Genomic DNA, 21,032 nt, shown 5'->3' with positions numbered 1-21,032 from the left:
GCTCTTATAATTTTTACATTTTTATTATTCTAAATTCAGTTTATGAAATCTCTTCAGAATTTCCCATTATTTATAGAAGCTTACTTTGCTGTGTACTTATTATTAGCAGGATAGAAAAAAATACTGTTATGCAACTTTTCTTCCTTTCTTCATGATGCATTTTGGCTTCATTCCACGCCCCTTAAAACCATGGGGAAGCTCTCTGGCTTAAATGTGTACTAGATCAAGCCTTGAGTGAATCACTCAGGAGCTCTGTTTCTATGATCAGACACACACTTGCCAGGGGACCACTGCTTTTCTTGCCATTTCTGTTTGTTGCAATTCATTCCCCTTAGTCTACTGGTATTCAAATAACCTTTCTTTCTACTACAGTAGCACAAGTCATTTATTCCCAAGTCATTCTTTCAGTTCTTTTCAAACACTGGCAGCTACTATTCTGATAATATTGAACTGAACTATGAATTCCTCTCAGGTGGAAGAGCCTCAGGCACTGGAACAGGCTTGGGGCTGACTGACTGGAAAGCTGCTTTGCAGAAAAGGCCCTTGTGATCCTGGCAGATCCCAAACTGAACACAGGACAGCAATAAGTCCTGTGGCAAAGAAGGCTAACAGCATCTGGGACTGCTCTAGAAGAAGCATTGCCAGCAAGCTGAGGGAAGTGATCCTTCCCTTCTACTCAGGGCTGGTGAGTGCTGGGTCCACCACAGGACTCCTCTGTACAAAAGAGACATGGGCATACTTGAAAGATTCCAATGACTAAACCACAAATTATAGGACCATAAATATAATTAAGGTCTTGGCTCACCTGGCATAGAGGGAGAGGCTGAGAAAACTGGGATTGCTTTAGCTGGGAATGCTTAAGGAGGGGATCTTATGCCTCATGGGAAAGTAAAGAACACAGTCAAGCTCTTCTCAGTGACAAGATGAGAGGCAATGGGCACAAACCGAAGCCCAGGAAATATAACTTAAAAATAAGAAAAAACTCCTTTATGTTGAGGGTGGTCAAACACTGCAACAGGTTGCCCAGACAAGCTGTGGACCCACCATCCTTGGAAATACACAGAACCTGACTGGATGTGGCCCTGAATGATCTCTTCTAGATGATCTCCTGAGGTTCCTTCTAACCTCAGTTTTCCCATCATTCATTTTAATAGAAAAATAACTGGTGGAGAAGGTATTAGAATGTAGCTCTTATATCCTTCAATACAATTCTGTGCACATGTATTACTAAGAATAATATCTACTATCAGAAATAACAACAATCATGAGTTGTTATTGGTTATAGGTAGTATCTGTATGACTAGGTCCTTTGTAAATTCAAGAAATTCACTTTCTAACAAGCCCATGCTTTCAATTAAAGCTCGTGGGTTGCTCCTTAACAGAGCTTTGTACAGGACTGCATTCTATATACACTTCACTGGTTAGACAGGTTTGATGGAAGGAGGGAATCAATAATTTAAGTTCTTTTAAAAATATGCATAAGTACATCACAGAGAATATAAAAACTTCAGGGGAAAGGTGATATTATTATTTAATGCCTTGTTGATGAGGTTTATTTTGGTAAGCTCTTGACAGCACAATGTAACATATCATCTTTGCGTTGACACAAACACTATCAAAATGTGAAAGGATGCATAGCAGAAAAAGATCTACATCTAAAATAGATTTTTGAGGGAGAAAATTGTTTTTCCTTCCCAATAGCATGTTGATTTTTCTTTGTTAGAATGCTGCCAATACATTTAAGCAAAATTTAAAAGCATTTTTGTTACTGTATGTCATTCTTTCCAGGTTTGTTTAAAATCCTCAATTTCTTTGCACCTTCCTTTCAATGAAAAAATATTTTTTGGTATTTGTGATGGGGATGAGTTTCTTTATGTTTCTATTGCTTCTGCAGTGTAGCTACTTGCATTACTTATTGCACTGTGCACTATTCATTTTTACACTGGAGAACCAGGCCTTTTCCTATTCTCCTTCACGCCCTCTGTTTGCTCTACCATGGAAGTGATGGAAAAAGCTCCAGAGGGCAGTGTTGTGCTGAAAGCTTCAGTTTTCTGGGCTCTGCCTGGATACTTTTTGGGTACCAGAAGGCTAAATGTTATGTACTCACATGCAGACTTGCTTAAATGGCTTAAGTCTTAATTCCACAATGGCTTTGGATATACAAATTTTATGACTGGGGTCCTTCTGCAACAAATAACTGTGCTTGTGCACATAGCATGATCTTCAAGGCTTTTCAAATGCTGAGTTAGATGGAATAAATAAAAAAAAAATATGTGGTTATCTTAAATAATGCTGTGCTGAAATAGCCAAGCAGGCTCAGTGGGCTGCTTGTGTCACATGGGGGAAAAGAAGGCAAGAAATCATCCTACTGAGGGTGCAAGACAATGCTGTTCCCATTCTCCCTTAGGAGTTCCGTGAAGGAGCAGCAGCTTTCAGTTCCAGCCAAGGCCTCACAGCAGCACACTGGGAGAGGCTGCAGGAAAAGCATTAACACATCCTTAAAGTACAGCCTCCCATACATTCCCTCTGCCTTGTCCTGCCCTTGATGAGGTGCACACCAGAATGGCTAGCTGGCCTGGAAAATACAGGATCACCAGGTTTAATTGCCACTGATCCTTGAGAGCATTCTGGCTGCATTTATTTCACTTTTAAAGCACATTTCACATTTTCCCCCAAACCAAATACAGCTTGGATATGTCTAAACCAACCTCCCAATGCACATAAAAACTACTGATGGCTACATTCTAGTAGACTTTCAAAACATCATATTATGACACCTGGACCCACGAGCCTTCCTGCCCATGCATTTCTTCTGCTCCTTGCCCCAAGACCCCTGCATGTCTCTTATAGTCTGTCCATATCATCTATGCTCCCCAAGCATCCAAGCTGCTCACAGATACCCTGCCTCCTGACACTGTAATTTCTGTCATCTATATGTCATCTTCTTTCACACTGAAATCCAGTGTCCACCTTCTTCCTTCAACCTTAGTTCCTTCCTTTGCCTACTCTTCAGTGCCCACAGTTTATTCTTTCCTTGGTCCTCAGAGACAACTCTTGCTGCTTAGTGTGCTGACTGGGTTACAGGAATGAGCAGCGACAACAAAGGAACGAGTATTCTGACTAGTCTGCCACTTGGCTAAGGACAAGCCCATGCTATGACAGCGAGTATAGAAGCACATGCCAACCCCTTTAAACTGTAGAAACCACCTTGAGAACTGTGAGCAGCTCACAGCCATTGCTTGGACTGCTTGGATGCAAGACTACATTCAGGAGGAGACTTTCAAGAGCTGACATACTACTTGTTTTTTAATATGCCCTTATAGCAGAGCAATGGAACAGCTGCAACCATAGCATGGCATGAACACACCAGAGGTATTCCAGAATACCAATTTTGTTTGGATCCTTTGCTAGATAATATGTGTAAGAAGGTACCATGAGATTGTCATTGAGCTGAAGCAAGGATCTGTGATGGACAGAACATTTTGCACTTTAGGTTGCTCTTGCGCTTCCGTACTACTCAACAACAAAGAGTCAAGATGAGATGCAGTAAATATTTACAGATTTTTTAGTCCTGACAGGGTAAGCCTAAATTTTCTCCTGAAAATGAACTCTGCTTTCCTATAATGAGACACTTAGAAGCAAGCACAGAGGAGACAGCTCAGGGCATGAATTAGCATTTGCTGAATTTGTATTGAAGAGGGACAAATATGGTTGAGTTTTGCAGTTGTTGCCCTCCAAGCGCACAGTATCTTGAGGCTGTAGCAGCTGGGAAAAGAGAAAGGAAAAAACTGACAAAAGAGTGGGACAGTACTTGTGCAAAGCAAGTCACAGTAATACCTAATATCTATACCTCTGGTAGCAAAACATGGCTTCCATGAGTGCTGGCAGAAGTCTCTGCCATATGGAACTACTAAATTCCATGTGGATTTTTAGGATCTACTAGAAGGCAGGGTCACTTGCTCCCACGTTGATGTGGGACATCACGTTGATGAGACATGAGTGTCTCATGCTTATCTACAAGAGCTTCATTGGCAAGAACAGCTATTGACAAGGCTGTTCAGGAGCACCCACAACTGATGCAGGTTTTCAACATGCTCATGAGACTGTGAGAAATACATCAGTCTTTAAACCCCTCATACAGCAGAGGGAAGCTGTGCTCTTAGCTCTCTTCATAAACATATTCTTAGATTCGTGACTTGAAGACAGTGATGTGCTCTGTGCTGAGAAAAGGGAGTGAAAAATACTGCCATTTGCTTGTGCAGAAGTGTAAATTAATGTACTATCTCTCCTGCACAGTGAAAGAATGACTCTCCTCTTTTTGTTAATTTGGTCTTGAGAGCGAAGCAGTGTTCTCACAGAGATCTGAAGAAAGGTTCAAGTGTGTTCACCATGAAGCCACAGGCTCTGATTTAGGTGTCCACATTGAATTCAGAGAACCTCTCTCCAAACTTATCAATCAAACTATAAATCTGTTTCTTGAAGCTCCACTGACAGTCAAGGGAACCTAGGTTGCTTATACAGACGCCCATGGGACACATCTAGCTTCCATGGTGCTACAGTTCCCATAGAGTCATGTCACTCAGGTTTTGCAGCAGATTTGGCTTCTAACATGGTATTTGGTTTCAAATATTAAGGTGTCAGAATAACATTGCTAAAATCCATCTAACTGATGATAGCATTCCTTCCTGACAGAAGTAATAATAATTTTTTTAAAATCAGGTATCAATAATTGGTTTTATTTATAATTTTTTGTCATAACCCAGATAGAGAATTGCCCAGACAACTGTGACTTAATCATGTGTAACTGGCAGCTTGCATTTTTGCAGGCACATCTACCCTGACAAAAGCTTTTAATATTTAAAATCATGCACATTATCTATTCAGCCCTCGAAAACTCATTGTGATGAATTCAGTATCTCTGTTTCAGGCACTTCAACCACTGACACCTTTCTTCAGGCTACAGAGAGACTTTATTAATTGTACTAAAACCCCTGTGCAAACATTTGAAAATATTATTTAGTATTCAGTAAAATACTTTTTTTATTTGAGTATGTTACCATCTATCAATGTTGTCACAAGTCTCTAGATCTCAAAAGAGCTTTTTTCACTCTGCTTTTAGAACACATTTTTAATCTAGGAGCCTCTGTTTATGCAAATGTATCAGTCATGTCTACTCAGAAATGCTTATATCGTATCTGAGGTCAGGAATTCAGCTGTATTTAAATCATATGCCAGATGGATGGGCAATGCACACATTTCGGTTCTTTGACAACATAATGAACATATCTCTTGGCAAGATGAGGTTATCTGAACATCCCAAATCATCTGTCACAGTTGTCTCCAAACTTTTGGACTGCAGTGTACTGTCAGCAATGAAAGCTGACCACCAAACTGTCTCATCAACCTTTAACTGAAAAAACCCTCTAACAATTATTTGCTTGCCTCGGGCAGCTGTGATCATCTTACCATGGCCTTGTCAGTTACAGGAGGTAACTCCTGATTTATAACAAGTTTCAGAAATCTAGAAACATTACATAATTAAGTCTCTCATCCTTCAAGTAAGCCATTCTATTCAACTGGCAAACTATGCAGAAAAGAAGTTTGCAATCCACATTTTCAAGATGACCACAAATCTGGTTAACTAATTTTTGGAAGACCATCTGGAAACACTGTTGGCTTCAATCTTCAAGAGTGGTCAGGAAATAGAACTTTTCTCAATGGAATATTTTAAGTTTCTTAGGAAGTAAAAGTCTGAGAAGTGGAGGCTGAAAATTCCAGCAAAAGGCCAAGGCTTGGCAAAACAAGCTAAATAGAACATTTTTTTTGGTGGTTTTATCACCTATACACCCACAACATTAACATAACCCACAGTTAAGAGTGATGCATTCCCTTGGAAATAGAATCACTAATGTCTTAAACTGGGAATCCAAAAGGTCCTTGAATTGCTTAAAATTAGCAGATAGCTGAAAAGTTGGTCTTTGTGAATCACCCAACATCACCCATGCAATGATTGTAGTGGCAAAACTGCAATGAGAACCTGGAAGTTACTGGCTTTCATCCTAATGGTCACTTCACCAGATCAAGATAACCCCATTACGGGAGATAATAATAATAAAAACCTGCAGTACTCTGAAATTGCACAGAAATTGCACTGTTCTGAAAAGCTACCATTCAGTCCGAAAGCTATCAAAATTGCTGGGCCACCAGACTCTAAATATGCAGTGTCACTTACGAAGAACACCTAGTTTTCCTTAGTAGGATAACACTGGAAAAAGAGGAAGAAAAAGAATATGGAAGCTGAAATGAAAATCCTGTTAAAATGTTAAAAAGGAAAGAATGGTAAAAGATCACTGTTGCACAAACCTCACTAATGCTGGAATCCCTTGACATTGCTTCCTTTTGCCATGGGTTAGCACAATGTCACTGACAAACAGAATCTCTAATAGACAGCAGGAACCTGTGCCTGTCTGGGCAGTCCTCACTGTTGGCGCTTAGCTACACTCCTGCAGGAAGGCTGCTCATTGCTTCTCTGTCCCTTTCCTGACTGATGTCATTGTCCTTTCTTGCTATTGTCATCCTTTCCATCTTTCCCAGTGCCCTCCATCTCAAATGTGTATCTCCCCACTTTACTCCAAGAACACTCATCCAAATTTCATCTTTCTGTCAGCCTTCCCTTCAGCTATCCTCATCGTCCATCCCCCTTTCCAGTATCTAGTCGTGTTCCTCAACCACTCGTTTGCTAGTTTCATCATCATCTTCTGTCCTTTCTCCTCCTGTAACAATTCCGGTGTTATGCAGTTCTGTCCTTAATTAAAACAAAAAAACAACCAACCAAAAACCCAACAAAACCACACAAAAAACCCTCCTCAAACAAACAGAAAAGGAAAAAAAAAGGAAAAAAAAAAGAGAAGTGTCTGGATCCCTGTTATTTTGGCAATTATCCTTTTTATAAGCTTACTGACTGCAGTCTCTTCCTGGAGTTAATCTCCTTGGCTTTCACCAATTGTTTTCACTGAACCCGACTTTCAACATCACCTCTAATGGCCTCTTTCTACCTAATGCTGTGAATCAGTAGGCATTTTCAGTTCTTCCCTCCACCCTCTATGGTACTTCATTTTAGTCTTCTTGGCCTAGCATCTTTCTTTCTTTATCAAGAGCTTCCAATCTGCTTGTGTTGACAGGCTATCACTGACAATTATCACTGACAATTAGATTTTGAGAAGACAGCCTTTGTACTTTCTCTCAAGCTGCTCTTCTCCTCTGAGAATCCATTCCCTTCCTACTTTTCAACTACTTCAATCATCTCTCTCTCAAAAAAAAAGGAAAAAAACAAAACCAAAAAACCACCACCACAACAACAAAACACCACAACAAAAAATGCAACACAACCAAAATGAAAAGCAAAACCCAACTAACTCCTGAATATTCTGGGATCTCCCTGCCCATCATGCTTACCAACACTGCCTCATCATTTCCCTGGAATCCCATTTGTCTGTACCCATCTTGTGTTACCTTCTGATTGTTTGCTTCTATACAGAGTCTGATTTTTCACAGAACTAAATACAAAGGGGTACTTGTCTATAAAGAGGCCACAAACCAACTTGGTTTTATAAACACAAATTACAACAGGAGTGAAGATTTCATTGCTGTTAAGTGCCTAATATGAAGACCTTGACATAAAGAAAATTTAACTAAGAGGCTTAAGGATATGAACTGGGCCTTAAAACCTAATTTTTCAGACATGTCGGGCACACACTAATGTAATCATCAACTGGATGGCCTGCATGCATTGTCTTTCAAAATTAAGGTAGAATCCTACTTTCATCAAAAGCAACAGGCATTTTCTGTACTAATTTCAGTATGGTCAAAGCTTTTCTCTCTGACTCTTATCATACACACTTTTTCAATATTTGCAAAGAAGCAGTCGAGTAGAATATAGATAACAATAACCTTTCATAGTTATGTTCGGTGACTAGAATTTATCTTGACAGTTTGGTTTCTAATTCTGTATTAGGTTTGAATGCTAAGACTAACAATACCCAGGTACCAAAAGCCAATGTTTAATGGATCACATATGTGGCTTAAGAAAACATTGCTTGGGTTTTTTTGTTTTTATTTTTCTTTGTGGTACCTAGTTTTACACAGCCTCTTCTGAACTTCAAATGAATAAATTATTTAGCAGCCAGCACTTGTCCTTAGATGGCATAACTTAGACGTCAGTTCCATCCCAAGTATCCACATTTGCCAAACCTGTCTTGCATGAAATAGAATGAGGATATTTGCATAACGAAAATGTCAAAGCAGGAAATTAACCCCTTCAGGATTATTCGTTTATCCACATTTTTTTAACTGATGCCAAAGGATCGTTATATTCTCACCTACACTGTGTTTACCAGTTAGACTGGTGGTCTTTCTGACAGAAGTGGGCAATGGACTTTTCTGCAATACTGCCTGTAAGTTAGTACACTAAGAAGCAAATGTAACATTAAAGGTACAAAATTGAATTGTTTCATCCAATACAAAAGGATACAAAAAATCTCAGCTTTCGTGACAATATGCTTCTCAAAGGAAGGTCATCTGTATAGAAGTCTCCATAAACAATGGTGTCTGTCTTTCTGGAGATGTTATGTTGGAAGGAGAGACTGAATACTGACTGTGGCAGACCATTTGAGCCCCTTATGTGTGTATATGCTAACCATACTGAAATTAAAGAGTGTCTGAGAGATGTTGTAAACTGTGAGGAGCTTCCACACCTATTTCCACCGTTACAAAATTCTTCACACCAAGACTGGGATTAAAAGGATTTGCACAACCCATTCATTCCCTTTACATGCACTTCTTTCCACCTATTAAGGACAGAAACTACTAACAGAAAACACTGAAAGAAAAACAAATTTCAAAAGCTTGACTGTGACCAAATAATCCATCTTTAGTAAATCCTTAGGCTGCTGAATTTACCATTACTACTGTTCAAGGTGCAGGAACCGGCTGTAATATGCATTGCTTCCAGCCCACTCCTACATAAGCTGAGCCACAGAACTACAGCCCACCTTATCACAGGTGCCCTTACCATCGCTTAGGAACTTATAAGGAGGTTTACAAACAAGTCTGTAAGTATTGCTTACAGATATTAGCATAGGAAGCTATTACTATATGTCCCTCACCTTCCTTGCAGCTGATTTTATACTCACTTCTCATACTCTAGTGTGGTCTTCCACCAGGGCTTGAGCTGTCCTTGCTTGGTATCAACTACACTACAGTTTGGAGAGTCTGAGAAATGCATATACAATATGACTTGAAACCAATCAAAAGATTGCTTTTGAACATGGATTACATCAGAGTTTACATTTAAAGTCCTGCTACGCCATGCTCTCACTGAGAACTAGTCAAGTGAAAAACATAAATACTTAAAAAAATTATCATCTTACAGTATTGAGACAAGGTTCCATAAAAGAAAGAGAAAATTTTCCTTGAGTAGGGACTGCAAGAATTGAGCCAAAGGTGCAAGGATTATGTATCAAATGGTATGCTACTTTCTCTTTTTTTTGCTTTATGCCCATATCTTGCTATAGCTGTGATGAATATGTTAATCAAAATACTATAGAACTGCACTCATTTGTGTATGTTTACTTTCCATTTACATAATCATCCTACAAAACGAGCCTTTCTCCTTTGTGCTAGATGTCTTATGATGTAATTGAAAGTTGCAGTTACTGAAATATCTTATTCTAGCAGTCCCAACACTATCAGTTCTATTGCCCAGGTATTACCATTAATTATTATACAGGAGTTAAATATACATTTACAGTCTTCATGATGTCCAAACAGCCCAACAGTCAGACAAATCAAATGTTCCCTGCGGTGTGCCCTAATAATCTGCATTTAGTGTTTTGGATCAAATAGGAGAGATTTTCAAAGCTTAAGGGCCTTCAGAGAGAATTCAGGAAACATGTAATTGTAGAGTGCTTTAATTCCAAAAATGGATTTGTGTGTCTGTAAGACAGGAAATGCTTATGAAAACGAGCAAGCAGATACACTGATATATATATATACATCTCCATGATCAGTGCAAAGATACAAATACATTTTACTATTAAATGCATATTTTAAAGACTAAATCAAATGCTCAACTGGTAATGGGTGGGATGGAATGGAGCAGCTGAGATGGCACAGCATCTTCAGAAAACTCCCACCAAAATCAAGATTGAAACAGATCTTCTCAGTCAGTTCCAAGGGGACAGCAGGGCATGAAATACCAACCAGCTCACAAAACTCTTCACCTTTGGGCCTCTGAATCTTCTGTTACTTATTCTGTTTTAAGAAGACAAGCATGTGCTACTTGCCTGTAGCCTGCCTGTCATCTAGGTATTTCTCATCTCTGGTCACTGCTGAATTTCAACCATTAGTATTCAGAATATATATATAACCAAAGACCTACTGAAAGTGAACAAGGAGTTGGCCACAGGCTTGTGGTGGGCCAGTTCCACAGAAGGTGGTTTCAATATGGGACAACAGTAGAATTTTGACCGACTTATAAACAGGGATGAAAACTGTTGTATCCTCCAACCTCCTGCAAATAGTCCTCAAGTATCTGTGTCACCCTCTTAAACTATCTCAACTAATTAATCTGACAAGATTATTATAGCGCAAAAGTTTTTATGTTTAGCAATTTCTTCAGTTTGCATAAGGATGTTAGCACACCTGAGCTTGAGGGCTATAGAATGAAAATAAAAGAAGTGCTGTAGTTAGTGGCGGCATGAGAATAGTAACTATACCACATATATACTGGCAAAAAGTAAGCAAGCAGACAGATTATAACCATGCAGAAAATGCAATGCATGTATGATAACCTTCACAGCAAAGACAACCTTAGCAAATGTATTTCTGGCTATTCTTTCTCTCCTCTCCAACATACTAGTTCTTCAGAGTTTGCCTTTGCATCCCTAAAATTGGAACTTTAACATTCTACAGCAATAAGATAAAGAGCGAACCGCAAGCATGTGACTGGTTTTTTGGGGGGTTTTTGCATGTAATTCTTGAATCACAAACTTTGTGAGTTTATTTTGCATGTGGCTACAACAATGTCACGTATAGGTGGCATAACTGAAATTTAAATGAATCATTTCATTCTTGGGATTTTTAACTCTGCATTACAGCTGAACTTGTCTTAGCCAACCAATGAAAGGATGAAAAAATACACATCCTTAACTAGATGGCTCTTTAACAAAAGTGAAGTAGACTTGTAATGAATTAGCACAGGGATAATTTTGAGTAATCTCTGGAGACAGTAATTTGCCTCATATTTGTAGAATTTTTGTTGTAGCTAATGCAGAGTGTGCTGAAGATTTTATCAAATTAATTCTGGTTTTATATCTCCTGTGCTATTAAATACAAAGCATGGACTCTCACTGGGCTGCATCAGGCACCTCACTGTATGAGACATTGTCCTTTAAATGCATCAGGTCCATAAAATCACTAAGTACTGAAAATATCAATAATTGTTCTGTTACCTAAATTTTATGAATCATATGGATGACTGCAATTATATTACTTCAAATGGATAAAGATTGTTACTTATCTCCTTCTTAGATTTTTAATAATCTAACTTATTTACTGTAGCACTCCTTTGATTATCGAATACTTATGGAATAACACGGTTCAGCCAAATAAAAAACTATCACAAAAACTCTTCATTATTTATAATGAGCAATATTTAAAATTCACCCTTCTTTTTCCATGCCAGATAGTTAAAGACTTTATCCATTTAAATGGACAGCTTCATCATATTTTTTCTAAATATAAAGCATGAGCTATTTTCAGGCCACTCAAGGAAAGTCATGGTGTGTAATATCAAACTCTGATTTGTTGCTGACATATGCATTGCAAAACGTCATTCTGTCCTGCTCATAATGGCCACGGCTGAGGCTTACGACCATTACTGACTGAGATCACTGACTTCTTCACACTCAAAATCACTTCAGTAAACAAAAGCAGTGCTCACGTATTGAAGTTTTTGAAGCCCTCTCTTTTCTTTGAAAAGTCAGTCAAATAGTAGCATGCACTTACACAGCTCTCAATGAATATAAACTAAAAGGAAGTTGTGCATGTGGCAAGCAGAACTGTACAGTCAACTCCTGGTTGTCTGTGGGTGTGTAACCCAGGTTGCAGATTAGCAGTGCTATGCAGAAAAAAAGGAATAACACCCACCCATTTTCTTTGAATTTCTGATCTCACTTTTTTACTTTGGCTTAACTTCATTGCTCAATAAATGTAATAAACACAGGAAGTTCTTATCCAATGTGCACATGCTTTGTATTAGCTATGTTTTAGTTTTATGTGGGTTAGTCTACTCTATTTCTCTTTTCAGTAATTGAGAGCTGACTGTGTAACTATGAAAGAGCCCAGCACCCCACAGTTTTATTCCACATGTGCTAAAAACCCAGGCGGTTTTGTCAAAATACCTCTCTAACTTACCTCAAAAATCATTAGTTCCCTTTTGTACTATTTAGACCCATGAGTATTAAGAGCTTGCTGCAATACTGGACTCTTGTTAATATAAGTAAAATATTCACATGCTTGAAAGGCAACACAAAGACAATACAAGCAAACAAACTCAATGCGTTTAAACAGAGAGAGATACAGTGGGCTCCTCTGCCCCCAAGGCCTAGAGACTGACAGAAAGCCATTTCATTGTAAGATTTTTGCAGCTGTACCAAAACTTTTGCATTAATTGGCTAACTGTACATTTTATTAATTTACAGGGTCATTAGCACTGAATATACTTTAAAAAAAACCCATATGCTCTTGCGCAACAGTAACAGTGATTTCCTCACAAAGGAGTTGGGAGGTGGAAGTTGTTTCAAGCTGCCTCCTCCCCATTCTCATTTTTCTCTGCATAACCCAAGTAGCATCTACTTCATAACCAAGGCCAAAAGACAGACATATCCAGTGCATTAGCCAGGTGTCATGAAATGACAACTCCCTGTTCTACAAAGACAGATGGAAGGAACAGGCAGTCTCTGTCTTCAAGAAGGGAACCCAGATAGTGACAAACCTTGGGAAACTGCAGTAGGAGCTTATCTACTAGGAAGAAGGGATGGCTGAGGCACTTCTTAAGGAGCAGAAAAAATATAACACTCAGTATATGAAACATTTAATCTTGAAGAAGAATTGATGGAGAGGCTGCCAAAGAGACAAGAGAAGACAGGCCAGTGACAGGGGCAGACAGCCTTTTCTCCAGGGATATCTATTTTCACCCTTTTTCTGCCACCAGGAAAATTAAAACTATTAGCTTCACATTACCCAGAAGCAATAAAGATCAATGCAGATAAAAAATATCATGATATTTGCTATTCTGAGGAGAATAACCTACCAGTCCTGTCTTCCAGCTTCGGCAACAGCTTAAATCCTGTTCTAAAATGAAAGCAAAAGGCTTTTCATAGTATGACACAACAGTGTACTGAATTGGAATAAATCTTTCCACAAATATACATGTACATATACAACTCATATATATTCATAATACATATATATATATACACACACACACACACACAATTCTTGTAGCAATCTCTCTAAACTACTTGACATCCTCTGCCAGTGAGTTCCACTGAGTCATAACAGCGTAAAATGTTACTTTATATGTTGCCTTTTAATTTCACTTAATTCCCCTTGTTCCTTTAACACTGAAGAAAATAGAAGCAAATACTTCTGTCATAAGACTTTTTCCTGGAACACATATAAAAATTCACTTACAAAAAAAAGTACTTCTCCACTGTCAGCCAGTAATGCAGTTGCATTATTTCTGAGCTAGCCAAAGGAATTATATTCATATCAAAAGAAAAACATTTAGCAAAATATTTGCTTTCAGACTTGTTTACTGTTTATTATTTTAATTTACATCAGTTACTGCTTGCAAAACTTCCAGGGAAATAGTTTTTAATTGTTTGGTTTTGTTTTTTCTTTTCCCACTGCATAGTAAATACAGCCATCTTAGTATTTCAGAAGCATAGTACTATAGAAATGTTAGGGCCTGCTTCTGCTCCAAATGAAGTTAATGGGAAAACACCAACTGACTTTATTAGGAGTTAGGTCAGGCCCCAGATTCGCAGCTTTTGAACTTTCATAGTTGAAAATTTTCTGGCTAATTTTCAGAACCAACTACTTCTACAACTATAACACTATTTACAACTTTATTTATATGTACTGCTTTATTACAATATGTAATATTAATGTTCCTTGTAAAGGTTACTATTTTATAGAAATTAGACTGAAGTTATTGCCAATCAACCTTTGAATAAACTTAAGTGGGATAACTTTCAGAATTTTTCTCAGCATACGATTCTGGTTTTATTCACTCTTCTATTTTTGAAAATTGCTTAACTACGTTCATTTCAAAGCCTTTTCAGTTTAATAAAAAAAGTCCTTTTGGTAGAATTTTATTGGTCCCGTTTCAAATTTCAGTCTGAAACAATCTTGTACTGATGAGGACTTATTACTTTATCAATTTTTCTGTTTCAACACAGTATATAAAGCCATGCCTCTCAACCAATCAACCTCTATATAAAAGTGTGAGGTCAAACATTGCTCACCAAACCTTTGATCAAGTTATCTGATCACACAACTCTCTGAATTGTTGCATATGTTGTATAACGTTATCATACAAATTTAAGCATTTCCATTATTGACTGCTGCTTGTGTATGTATATATTAACTTGCTGGTCATAAAACTACAACAAAGGACAAGGTATACCAATACTGAATTAAGAGCTCTAGTCTTGTCTCTCCAAAAATTAAGAAAAATCCATGTTCTTTATGATTGAACAACTCATGATATTGTGCTAGAATACACACATTTTCCAAAATTAAACTGTGAAGTTAATGTCAAATACTGTGTTGTAACTTTAAATATAACTGACATATTAGAACAGATAGATGGGTAATTATGATAAACTACACAATAGTGCTACTGTAGATAATATCATTTATCAATCCTGTGGTCCCCATCATTCATGCATTTACAGTTTGGGAATACAGTGACTGCAAAGGATAATAATTCATAATGGCTGCATTCTCAGTACTTCATGCTAGCTCACTAAACAAAATAAAAAAGGTTAATTGTATAACTGGAAAAATGTAAAATTTTATTCCAAGAAAATTAACAAGCTACACAGGTAAATTTTGGCAAATGCAACTTTATATTGAAATCCACACATCTGTATCTTAAAGAAGGAAAGACTCACAGACTCTAATGTATTTCTAAAATACTAAGAAATCATATTATATGCTTTCACAAGTTAAAACTTAAATAATTCAAAACAACCAATACACCAAAATGTGCAGAAAATATAAACAAGACTGTGCCTTCAGTAGAATAAATGCTTCACAAACTGTGCAAGATATCATACTAAGGCTGCGGTCTCCCCATGACAGCTGTCTTAAAATATAAACATACATCAACTGCCTGTGTCTCTCAGAACAAACTAGAAAGGGCGGCACACCTAGAAAAAAATCATATCATCCTGGTGATATGCATACTGATTTTGGGAACCATTGGAGTAAAATGGGAAAAAAAGAGGACTAAATGATCTTTCATGCACTCCCAAATGACTGACCAGAGTTATTGATTCAATTTTCCTTGCTTATTTGCTTCAATGCTAAACAAAATGGAAGATACTAGATAACCCTTTAAGGCAACATGTGTTTATTCTGTATAATTATAACTGTTCAATTGTGACTGGATATCATCATTAACGTTGCCTAACAGACTGATATCTAGCTTTTTAAAAAATATAAATAAGAGTCTATTAAACTTTATACCAAATCAGCAAAAACCACAGAATACAGTTAAATGTTAGTAATTTCACTGTTAAGGAAAATGGTATTTAGAAAGAGTAATATATTTTGGAAAAAAAAAAAAAAGTCTAAATCTGAACAGAAATACTGCTTTGGAATGCTCCCCAAAACTTACTCACAAGGCAAACAGATTTGCAAGTGTGATAATCCAATAATGCATGGCACATCTTTAATCAGTTACAGTACTTGAGTCCCTAGATTTCAGTCTTTGCAAAACAATAATCGTATGAAATGTTTTAAAGGTCTTCAGATGTCTAAAATTAGTTTTATCAACACATTAACCTCATATCAACTTAATTTATTAAGATGTCCAATGCTAATCTTTTTGATGGTCTTACTTTATGTAGTGATATACACAGCATTTAGCACTGATACTTAGCACCTGCTACTTTCATAATCTAGATTTCAACCACATAGAGGAATTCAGGGCAGTAGTTCAGTCCTTTGTTCTTAATTACAAACCTTCAGCAGTGGTCAGCAGGAACATGTTTAGGTTTAAAATAGGATTAGAGGTGAGCTATTGCAAAGACTGCAGAATGTTGCCCAAATCCTTACAACTGCTGACATCCCATTCTTGATTTTCTCTTCAAGACATGGCTACAGGCCACAATTGCTTAGCAGAGAATGGTAGTGTTTCACAAGGCTAAAGATTTACAGATGCTCCCTCATATAACACAGTAAGGTTCCCTTGGTAACCTGGATTTTCTGCAGTAAAGAAGGGTTGTGCTGAAACAGCGCCTCAGCTCCCTGTTGGAGAAAATGCAGACAAAAGGATTGATTCCAGCTTGGGCAAAACTCATCCAGACAGCGGCCGTTAGAAATCCCCCTGGAACTACAGGCCCTCTTGCAAAAACTCTCCAGTAACAGGCTACCAAATAGGGACCCCACAAGGTCAGAAAGAGGAATGTCATGATGTAGAACATTCTGCTGATTCTCTTCTCCATTTTGAACTCATCTAAAACCAGTAGCCTTCTCCTGCCTGTGGTGTTCGCATTTTGCCTGATTCCCAACAAGGTTGGAGGTGTGGGACCCCTTCCAAATCCAGCCAGCCAATTAGCAGCTGCTTGACCACTCGCTCCAGGACCATGAAAAGTCCAGTTCTGGCTCACTGCTGCAACAAACTGGACTGGCTTCATTTTCCTGCGATCGTGAACAAAAAATATCAGCTTGAGGTAGACAAGCTGTGTAGCTAGGAGGATAAGGGCAAGAAGTAGCATAAATCCCAAGGAATCATTAGCCCTGAAGGAACGATGCTGGAAAGTGCATTGGTCTTCCTCCCTAATGAACGAGTAGGTGCCCACATCTAGAACTGGGGGGAAAGCCATGGCTACAGAGAGGGTCCACACCATACAGATAACAGCCAAGCAAGTCCAGAAGGTCAGCCTTTTTGTATAAAAACGGTGGTGGGCAATAGCTAAGTATCTGGTGACACTTATGCAGAATAGCATGAAAGCAGTGTGAAAGCAGGACAAAACCCCCAAAAAAGCAATCACTTTGCAAGTAAGAGTCCCATACGTCCAAGTAGAGCCATTTTTCACAGAGGTGAAAACAAACGGGAAACAAATTGCAGATCTGAGGATATCTGAGCAGCAAAGATCCAACAGGAAGTAGTAAGGAGCTCTATGCAAGGTCTTATCTTTGACTAGCAAAATGGAGATCAGAAGGTTACCCACCACACTGACTCCTATTATGAAACCCAGTGAAGTCAGTTTCAGAAAAGCTGTTAAGGGAGAGAGATTTTGTAAAATGTTGTCAGCTGCATGGCTGTAGTTCGCCATAGATGGATGGATGATATGTATATTGCCTCAGTCAAGTCTCATGATCTATACATAAGAACAGGGAAAAAATAGATCCATACATCTTACTGAAAATGTAATCCACAAACAGAACTGATCTTGTGTCTAGTCATACAGTACATCCTCTTCTTTCTGATTTGTCATGCCATCAAAATATCTGAAAAAAAATCGAGCTATCAGTTCTTAAGTTAACAAGAAATGATGTCAGAAAGTGCTAACAAAGATGTTAATTTAAGGAGAACCAAATGAAGTTGTAAATTTGAGTAGTATTGCTTGTTTTCAAAAATCATGAGGCTTTTTTTTATATAGTTACTATTTAATATGATTGATTATTGGCATTTCACAGATTTGGCTTGTTACAGTTTCAGAACTGACCAGTGCCTCTTATATTTGGTAGCATATATAATTTTACAGTTAAAGCCTCAAAGATTTTATGAATCAAAAGATTCCCAGTTTGCAAGCTCAAGAGTTAATCACTGACATCTTCTAAAAAGATCGCCCAAGACTGCTGATATTTTGACATTACCTACATTTATTTTACAGCTACAGTATTTGTCAGTGTTTTAGAGGCAGCTCTGTGTTGATACGGATCACACCCAAAGAAACCCTGCAGAATTTATGTTTTTTAACCCAAGTCACCATAGCACATTAATCAAACTGTGTTAGTTCATGCACATTGGAAGAGAAGCAGTATTCATTATCCCCCTCCATTCCTCCTATAAACCATAATTTTATCATTTAGGCTTTCAAATAAACAGGTATGCCAGACAGTCAAAAGCACTGTGCTTTAGGGTCTTCCTTCCCTCCCCCTTGCTTTAATGTAAATCTTTAAAGCCTTAACATAATTCATAATAAACAATGGTCAGTGTAAATAGTGAGCAAAATAGGCAACACACCCAAGATATCATGCCCATCCCTTCAGGAGGGCTGGCTTTGGTTATGCTTAAATAAACATATAATAAATTGATTTTTTTTTTTTTTAGCTAATTAGAACTCTGCAATTCCTAGTAATCCTCCCAGTGAATCCTACCAGAACCCATTTCATGCAATAAAATAAATTAAAGAACTAGATGATGATGCTGGGTTGTTTTTTTTTTTTTCTTTTCTCTTTCCCCCCCTTTGTTTTGGTTTTTTTAATCTCCCTCCAGAGCCATGGGCAGGATCCACAGCAGGCATGATCAGGCTCCCTCCTTATTCACACGAAGTGTTTCCCTATGCCACCTCGGGTGTATAAAGGATATTCCCACTGAATCCCAGAAAAATCCTTCCATTCTTACCGTCCACAAAAGAGCCTGATTGCTGCTGTGTAAACAGAGGCTGATCAGATCATGGCATCGTTTTAAAACCATGAAATCAGGCTCCCCCTCCCCCCTCCCGCCAGCCCCGCCGCTTCCCCTCCTCTGTGGAGCTGTCCCCGCCGCGCGGCCGGCCCTATCTCCGCACACACTCACACTGGCACACTCGCACTGGCACACACAACACTGACACACACTCGCACTGGCACACACAACACTGACACACAGTCACACTGGCACACACCACACTGACTCACGCTCACACTGACACAAGCACACACCGACACACGCATACACCTAGCGAAGATACTCGCTCCCCCCCATGCACGGCCATGCTGGGCTGGACTGCGCCGCGCTGCAAGGGAGCCCGGGTGCCGCTGCCTGGCAGCCGCATCTGCCGGAGCCATGCGAGAGCCTCCCGCGGCGGGGAGCTCGGGAGAGCGGAAGAGGCATTGTCTGTGAACACTTCCATCATGCCGTTTCTCTAGCAATCACCCCCCTGAGACCCGGTCCCGCAGCGGAGGAGCCCCCCAACACGCACCTGCAGCTGCGGCAGCCTTCGGCGCCCCCAGACTCCCCCAGCACCTCTCCTCCTACCTGTTGGTGCTGGAGATCCCCACATGCCAGAGCTTCTTCTTCCCGACGACTGAGAGCTGCTTTTATCCTGGCGGTCCTTTTTAGAGCCTTTTAAAATTTCCTCTACCGTCTTTCATTCTTTCGCGCAATCCTTTCCTTTTTCTTTATTTTTAATGTTTTTTTTCCTCGGTACCTCGACGAGAATCCAGTCAGTGGCTCAGGCGGCGCATGCTCGCTGCGCCTCCTCCCTGCGCGCCGAGCCCCGTCCTCCCCTGTCGCAGCGGCACAATCTCTCCCAGTAACGCAGCAGTGGCGGCCGCCTCAATGGGGGCACAGCAGCCTCAGTGAGGGCTGCAGCTGCTGCTGCCTCAATGAGGGCAACGCGCCTTCCGCGGGCAGCAGCAGGTTCCTCAGTGGTGGGTGGGCAGGCAGCCTCAGCACCACCACCTCCTCAGTGAGGGGAAGGCAGCCTCAGCACCACCAGCAGCAGTCAGCCTCCTTAGTGAGGAGAAGGCAGCCTCGGCAGCAGTAGCAGCAACAGCAGTAGCAGCGGTCTCAGCCTCCTCAGTGAGCGGAAAGCAGCCTCCGCGGCAGCACGTTCCCATTGCGATGCATAGTCGAGCTGGATTTATTGGCGAGCCTGGGCAAGCTAGCTTGAGGAAAAGGAGGGGGAGGAATTAGGTCCTGCGCTCCTTGTTTATGCCTTTGAACTCCCCCTCCCGCTCCTTCTTAAAATGGGGGCTAGGAAGGGGCCGCCGTTGTGCAGCCTGTCAAGAGCAGGACCAGGCGCTTTCTTCAGCTGCAGGTGCTCGCATCCTCCCGCTTGTGCCTCGGTTTCTTTCCTCACGATTCCCACCCGGTGAATTCCTTCTTCCTAACCGCTGTGCCAGGGAGGTCTCCTTAAAAAGTACTGTCGTTCAGGGAGAGCGTATTTGCCGCGGGACCATTAGCACACCGCACCTTCCCCTGGCACCACTGCCTCCCCTTTCGCAGCCAGTAAAGCGGCTTCTCAACCACCCAAAGCTGGCGCAGAACTGTCAGCGCGCTGCATGGCGACTGCGATGAATTTTAATGCATGCCTGTTCCGTCCGTAGCAGGGACAGCGTTCTCCCTCATCGCGTAGGGCAAGAGCGGTGACGGTGGCAATGGCAGTGGCAGCGGAGAAGCGCCCGGCGGAGATCGATACCGAGCCGTCCTGATGATGTCATACGGGCCGGTGGGCCGAGGCGGCGACGCCGGGAGGCGGCCTGTGGTCTGGGCCGCCGCAGGAGCCTGTGGCCAGTCTCCGCGCCCACTGGCCCCAAACGTTGCAGGGTGCCATCGCGGTAAAACTAGAAGGAAACGGGAAGGGTTTGAACAGAGCTTGAAAGAGCACTTCCCGTGCCTTCCCGTCTCTTCAGTTTGCCCGAGAGATGCGAGAACTTAAAGGCTTGCCCCAAAAGTAATTCCTTTTGACTGCAAGGCAGTTGAGGAGAGATGAGGTCGAGAGATACGGATTCAGAAGAACTTC

The 21,032-nt window shown here is 40.2% G+C and overlaps 1 protein-coding gene across 1 annotated transcript; it reads right to left on the bottom strand.

Annotated features, from left to right (window-relative positions):
• Window positions 1-16,520: 16,520 nt before the first annotated feature.
• On the bottom strand, window positions 16,521-17,633 carry GPR85 (G protein-coupled receptor 85). The gene has a single exon (XM_054399794.1). It carries the CDS (start codon window positions 17,631-17,633, stop codon window positions 16,521-16,523), a length of 1,113 nt encoding a protein of 370 aa, XP_054255769.1.
• Between the last annotated feature and the right edge of the window lie 3,399 nt (window positions 17,634-21,032).

Source organism: Indicator indicator, chromosome 3 (assembly GCF_027791375.1).
Source record: "Indicator indicator isolate 239-I01 chromosome 3, UM_Iind_1.1, whole genome shotgun sequence".
In the NCBI taxonomy this organism is placed as follows: Eukaryota; Metazoa; Chordata; class Aves; order Piciformes; family Indicatoridae; genus Indicator; species Indicator indicator.
This window is presented reverse-complemented; position numbering and strand designations above follow the sequence as displayed.

Bases quoted from the DNA above. Each gene is read 5' to 3' on its own strand.
- GPR85 (XM_054399794.1), bottom strand. From the start codon at position 17,633: ATGGCGAACTACAGCCATGCAGCTGACAACATTTTACAAAATCTCTCT.